Genomic DNA, 7,215 nt, shown 5'->3' with positions numbered 1-7,215 from the left:
ATCTGGGTCGTTGATATTTTCTTCTTCTTTTGGCTTTAAAATTTGGCTGCATGGATCAGTTTCCTAAAAAACAGAAGCGGAACTCTGGATGTGGTCAAAGCGTGGCGTTAACTGGACCCACCTTCTCTTAACCAGATATTCCATCAGAGCATCAGCTTCCTCCTCACTCCGAGGTCATCTCCAGCTCCGGTTTTATTTCAATTCCCAGGAATGAAAACTCCAAACAGACAGCGTGAGATTTTCAGTAGTTTTATTGAAAAATGCCTCTTCTGTTTTCAGAAATAAATAAGAAATACGGCTGTGGAATTTATGAAAAGTGATGCTGCGTCTCAGATGTTCTGATTAAACCCAATGACATGTAAGAAGAACAGGAAGCACATGTGATTCCACTGCTGCTAACATGAACTGTGACAGAAAAAAGGCAAACTGATAAATACTAAGATACGCAGGAAAGCTGTTATAATGAACCTTGTTTCTCTGCTGCTCCTTTAACACAAACCTAAAGCAAATATGTTACAGGCAGGAAAACGAGAAGCTCACAGGTTGTTTTTTTTAAAATTGGTCCTCAGTACATTTTCTTCCATGTTATTAAAAATTGGGCTGAACACCCGGTTCTTCCAGTCCCGTCACCCGCCACGCACAGTTAATATTCACAAACACTTTCAGGCATTTTCAAGGTTTCAAACCCCTCCGGGAACAAAACACAGACGCTCTTATGATGACAGCCTGTCAGACGACTTTCTGGGCAGCGACCTCTTCCGGCGCTGGTTCTGCAGCAGCTGGTTCTCCTGGGGGGCGGAGGCGACCCGGGTTCCTGCTCGGAGACGCTCGTTTGAGTTTAACGAGGACAAACATTTATGGCATCAGAGCATGCGCACGCAGAGCTGACGTTAGTCCCAACAGCAGGGGGCGTGGCCACATGTAGGGAGGGGCGTGTTTACATGAAGGGGGCGTGGTCACTGCATCTGTCCAATCTGGCAATATTGTTTATTCATCCTAAAAATGATTCACAGGTTGGAAAAATCTTTCTTAATTTGAATTTTCCAACAGTTTTATTTTGTAGACTACGAAGGTGTGAGAGAAGCTGGAGGTTTCTTCCTGTTCAAAGGGAGTTTTTCCTCCCCACTGTCGCTACAAGCATGTTTAGTGTGAGGGAAACTTTGAGACAATCTGAATGGATGATCTGGTGAACTGTAAAGTAACTATAGAAATAAACTGAATTGGATAGAATATCTGCTGAAACGAGCCAATCAGCTGTCAGAGGCAGAGGCCACGCCCCTCCAGGTGTTAGTCAGGTGACTTGATCACAGAATAAGGCAGGAAGTAGAGTTGTTATTGACACAAACCCAGAGTTTAGGATAGAAAGGGGAAAGTTTTGTGGAAGGAGACGGGAGTCGGACCCTCCGGGGCCCCAGAGGAGCGGTGTCAGGTTACAGGAGTTAAAGTCGGGCTCGGTTTATCCCCCGGTCCCGGCTCTGTTAATCCACCTCTGTTAGTACGGGCTACCGTTCGGCTCATGCTCCTCGGCTGGCTTCGGCGGGTCGGTGCCGTCAGCGCCGCTGCTGTTAGTACGGCTCCTCTGGGCCGGCGCTGGTTAAGGGGTTCCGGTGGCGGGTTTGTTTTTTTTCCTTTAAGCGGCGCTATTCTGTCAACAAGTGTTTGCTTGGTTCAGGAAGTCAGTGAAAGCAGCGCAGGCGGCATTACTACCCTAAATATGGTGAACCTGAAACGGGCCAGACAGGATGGAGCGGGTCAGTCGGGTCAACACATGCAGAATTCCTCAGAGTCTGGGTCCAAGTTCAGACTGAAGGGCTTTGGAGTTCCATCTATCTGCTGCAGATCTATGCTGCATGTTTCCTGCATGGAGGATTACTGATGAATTTAAAAAATCAGAACCCGATTATGAAGACGACACAGGGGCAGAACACGGATAGTGGTGCGTTCAAGGGCCATACGTAAATGACAATCAGTTCTAATCGGGCAGAAACACATTTAGCTTTTTTAGCTTTTGACTTTAGAAAATTAAAAATATCGCCTGTTGTTTTTTTTTTGTGTGTTTTTTTTTCCAGGGTCAACCCAGAACATGCAACGCTGCTCTTCTTTTGCTAAAATGTTCCGGTTGCTTATTGGAGACTTTATGGAATAATGAATTAATTTTACTGTCGTTTGGTGTGCTGAACGTCCCTTTGGATTTTACACCTTTGCTTGAGGAGCTGCAGGTTTATTTTTAACCACTAGAGGGCACTCCACATGAACTGCCCGCTTTTAGCAACTAGTAGCAGAAACGGAGTAGAAAAGAGGAAGAGGGATTTCTAACACTTGAAATACAAACTTTTGATCCATTTTATAAAATATAGAAAACGTTTAGAGATAATTATCCCTTAAAGTCGTAGAGAATTTAAATTTTAAATCATTTAGGCTTAAACATGTATATAAATTTGTTCTTTATCAGACAATATTTTTTTGATATGTTTTCGGTCATAGCATCTTGATTCATATGTCGCAGCTAATATACGCAGCGGTTGAAACCAGAATCCTTTCCTTTCCCATTGAGTTGCGTCCCAGTGTTCACGGGGATGGACGTCTGTGTCTTCGGCAGGCGTAGAGCTAACAGAACTGGCAGCGTTGCGAGGCAAGGGCTCAAACATGTACGGCTGGAAGCCTTCTACACCAAACCAAGCTTCTGCCGCCCTGGCGTCCTCTTCCACAACATCTTCGTCCCCGCTTTCCTCCTCTAAATAAAAAATGGATGATGGAGGAGACTCATCCACGACCTCCGACACTAAACTCTCCTCCTCTTGCATGTTTCCTCTGTCCATAGCGTTCCTTGACAGCGTCGTTTCTAAGTCACCAATTTAGTGCTACTTGGTCCCAATGGAATTTCCCATTGGGAACCTGCTAGCACTAAGTTGCTAACTGGTTAGCAAGATGCTTCCGACAAACCGGCCACAATCAAACATGCTTGTGAACCTTCCACCACAACAATCCCGCCCCCTTGATAATCGACCAATCACATTCACTTTATTCACTCGCGTAAAGTCGGGCACCACTGGGAGAATTTCGCTTTCCTGCTGCTCCTCCTGATCAGTGAGATCACTAACGGAGTCCGATTAACCTTCTGGGATTTTTCTATACCTATTTAACGTGTCGTTTTTACGAATGGTACTGAACGCACCACCGCGGCCGGCCTGAAACCACGCAGACAGAGAAGTCACAGCGGTTTCAAACCTCAGGACATCAGAAACTTGGCAGCAGATATCAGGTCACCATGGTAACGGGTGGGCTGACTTGAGATGAGTGGAAGAATAAATAAAAGAAAACATGAAATGATTTATGGGGGGAAAAGCGGCGGTTCTGTGGGCCTGAACTGGGATTTCTATCAGCAACCAGAATCTGTGGGCTGATATATAAAGTTCTACAGATCGGCTCTGAAGCCGAACAAAAAAAAAAAGATTTGATTTTAGGAGAGCTAAGAAGGATGTTTGATTGGAATAAAAGGGTTCAGAACCCATCTGATCTGCTCCTGGACCCAGACTCCTCACCAGAGGAACCTTCCCCTCCGTCAGACATGTTGATCCCACATCATTCCTCCGCCTACGCACCTACGTATCCCTGACCGTTGTAAGGAATACCGACACACTGAGAGGAATCGCAGTATCCAGGAGGTCCCGGAGGACCGCGGACTCCGGCGTAGCCTGGACGGCCGGGGGGGCCGCGGGGTCCGGGGGAGCCTGTGGAGCCTGGGGATCCGGTCCTGCTCTCTCCTGGAGGACCTGGTGGAGGAAACAGACGCTGCAGGTTATATGGTTTCTGGTTCTGAATGACTTCCTGCCTTTCAGGTTAAAAGCCTGACTGAGTCCGGAGCACAGGTGGTTCAGGGATGAATGAGGGCCCCGGGCGGATTTAATCTGGGGCCCGTTTCCTCTGCTCCAAGCAACATCACTTTCCTCCATTTAACACAACTTATTTTACAGTTAACCAGTAAAACATTGTCACTGGTGCAACAGTTTGATCAATAAGAACCTTCAAAATAAAACTCTGGAGGACTTCCTCCTGCATTTCCCCTCCCCGCTACCCTTTTTGCTGGACTTTTTAGATAAAGCTCAACCAATAGCAGAATAAAACATCTCGTGAAGAATATTATCCAAAGGAGGGTCTATATTACTAGTAAAAGAAAAAATGTAACCATTTCAAAGTAAAACTTTCACAATTTTTCAAAATAAAAGCCTAAACATCACACTTAATCACTTCAAACATGATAATTTATCCAAACCAGTTAATGGGATTGCTATCCTATCAAAATAAAAGTCTTCTTTAAGAGGATATAGAATAAAACAGTTTATCTGTATGAGATACTTTTTAAAAATGACAGTTTTGCTAATTAATTATTCATTACAAAGTTTGGCTTCAGGTTCATGTTGGACTTCAAACAGCAAAATATATTCGTTAGTGGATATTTATTATGTTGTTCAGCCGTATATAGAGTGAGTTTTATACCATTAATTGTTTCACACTAAGAACACGTTTTTAAAATAAAATAAAAAAATGCAAATGAAACAAAAAAATAAAAAATAAATAAATTAGAGTAACTCTTCTTTTTCATTCGCATTATTTTCTAAATGTGTTTTCCAGATCAAATTCTCTTCATGCTTTCCTCTGGGTCGTATTTCTATTGGTCTGCTGGACGCTGAAACGTTCTGATTGGTCCAGAGAAACTGTTTGGAAAACAAAATTTGAAAACAATGCAATTCAAAAAAACCTGAAAATAAAAGGTGAAAATATAAAATCTGTATTTTTTTTAATTTAATTTGTGGATTTTTTTTCATCCATCCATCCATTCATTATCCATTTTCCTAAACGCTTATGGTGGAATCTTTTTTTTTTTTTTTGTAGAAAATATTCTCTTTGTGAGGATAATGGAGCGTATTTCCCTCCATAGCATTATCTCCATCAGAATCTCATCTTTTCTTATTATCCATTTTATCCTTTTATAAAGAAAACATCAATTCATTGTTTCTGAATTCACTTTAAAAGAATCAGAAAAATTTTTTTATGTAAGCAGCTGCTGTGTCTGTAAACCTGCCCTGGTTCTGGGGCCAGGAGGGGCCCCACAGAGCCACAAAGTCTGCCTCCGTCTCAGGAGACGCTGAGACATTTTAATCTGGACCCTAAAACCAAAGCTGGGAATAAATCCTACGCTGCCGTCCTCCACCTGGAGCGCTGGAAAGAGATTCCTTCCTCTAAAACTGTCTGGAGGAAAATTTGTTTTATGAGTTTAGAAGCTAACAGATAATTACGGGCTGGTCAGCATCATCCGCACTTAGAAACCTCGTAAATTAAAAAAAATCGTCCTCATCTGCTGCTGACAGTCTGAGGATCAGAGTCCGGATGTGGAAAACTGAGCTGTGGGAGGAAAATAAGGATCTGCTGATCTGGGTTGGAACACGGAACGTTTGGAACGTCTCCGTCTCTCCCTCCTCAGATCCTCACTAGTTCATCATTTTGCTTCATTTTGGTCCATTTGGACCAGTTTAACACTAACAGTCGCAGTTATTCTGGTTCTGCACATCGATGCTGGGAAGACTGGAAGTTAATGAACGTGGATTCAGGACGGCTTGGACCGCGTTTCACTAATAATCCCTCCTTAATAATGATCCTCAGACTGAGCGGACTCAATTTCTCCAAATGAAGAGCGGCGGTACCTGGAGGCCCTCTGGGTCCTTTCTGTCCGACTCCCGGAACGCCTCGGTCTCCTTTTTCTCCTGCAGGACCTGAACACACCATGAATGGGATGTTACGGACTTTTCTTCCAGATGTTCTGGTAGGTTTGAGTTCTGGTTCCCTCAGACTGACGCTCCCACCTCTTTCTCCCTGCTGGCCAGGTAAACCTGGATTTCCTGGGAATCCATTCCTTCCTCCGGGGCCCGGTTCTCCACGTGGTCCCTGACTGCCGGGAGGTCCGGGAGGCCCTGGGGGGCCCGGATTGTTGCTGCCTCTGTGGTTCCCGTTGGGGATCTGGTTCAGCATCGTGTTGACCCGGCTCATTTGATCTGGAATGAAAGAAGAATATAGAAGCTTTGCAGCAATAAAATAGAGCAGCGGGCCACATCTGGTCAACCCGGTTCTGGGCGACCCGGTTCTGGGTGACCGGACCACGTACCGCTAACGAGCTGCGAGCAGACTTGTCTGGCGATGGATCGCATCATGTTCTGAGGAGCAAAGTCGCCCTGCGAACAGAGAGGATCCTCGTTAGATGACCCGTTTTAGATCAGACGCCCCCTGGTGGTTCCACTGCACACATCATTCTGACCCACAGGCAGGATTTAATCTGTTCTAGCATATTTAAAAATAAATACACAAATTCTCAATAAATAAATAAGCATTCAATTATTTGCCCCCTAACTGCAATAAATAAATGTAGGTAGAAATTAAAATATACAGTGAAAAAAAAATGTATATATATCTGTTTTAAAAAGCTTCTTTATTTATTCACCTTTGTAATAATTACCTTATTTATTCATGTGGATGTTATAATATTTGTTTTATTTTTCATTTGTATTTTTTTACCATATTTATTTCTTCTTACCAGATAACCAGATAGTTGTCGCAGTAAAATGCTAACCAACCAACGGGCAGAGGTTGACCCTCTAAGAGACACACTATCTTCATTTGCATAATGAGGCAGAAATGTAAAAACGACGCCAGAAATTACAGTATTAGGGCAAGGCTAAAGACTTTTTTTCTTCTGTTACAAGAATAAAGTCGTAAAATTATGAGAATAAAGTTGTAATATTACGAGAATAAAGTTGTAAAATTACAAGAACAAAGTCGTAAAATTACGAGAATTAAGTCATAAAATTACAAGAACAAAGTCGTAAAATTACCAGAATAAAGTTGTAAAATTACGAGAATAAAGTCGTAACATTATGAGAATAAAGTCATAAAATTACGAGAATAAAGTCGTAAAATTACGAGAATAAAGTTAGAAAATTACAAGAACAAAGTCGTAAAATTACGAGAATAAAGTTGTAAAATTACGAGAATAAAGTCGTAACATTATGAGAATAAAGTCATAAAATTACGAGAATAAAGTCGTAACATTACGAGAATAAAGTCGTAAAATTACAAGAACAAAGTCGTAAAATTACGAGAATAAAGTCGTAAAATTACGACAATAAAGTTAGAAAATTACAAGAACAAAGTCGTAAAATTACA

At 42.5% G+C, this 7,215-nt stretch overlaps 1 protein-coding gene across 1 annotated transcript in view; it reads right to left on the bottom strand.

Moving 5' to 3' along the window:
- Window positions 1-233: 233 nt before the first annotated feature.
- LOC107087414 (collagen alpha-1(XII) chain-like) overlaps window positions 234-7,215 on the bottom strand; it is a 177,562-nt gene continuing 170,580 nt past the window's right edge. Inside the window, 5 exon segments of the mRNA XM_015378984.1 lie at window positions 234-814; window positions 3,603-3,773; window positions 5,703-5,771; window positions 5,862-6,050; window positions 6,161-6,227. Coding sequence (XP_015234470.1) covers window positions 714-814; window positions 3,603-3,773; window positions 5,703-5,771; window positions 5,862-6,050; window positions 6,161-6,227 — 597 coding nt within the window. The 3' untranslated portion in view covers window positions 234-713.

This window comes from Cyprinodon variegatus, unplaced genomic scaffold (genome assembly GCF_000732505.1).
Source record: "Cyprinodon variegatus isolate N-32 unplaced genomic scaffold, C_variegatus-1.0 Scaffold183, whole genome shotgun sequence".
In the NCBI taxonomy this organism is placed as follows: Eukaryota; Metazoa; Chordata; class Actinopteri; order Cyprinodontiformes; family Cyprinodontidae; genus Cyprinodon; species Cyprinodon variegatus.
Note: the sequence above shows the minus strand (reverse complement) of the source record. Positions and strands in the feature narration are given on the sequence as shown.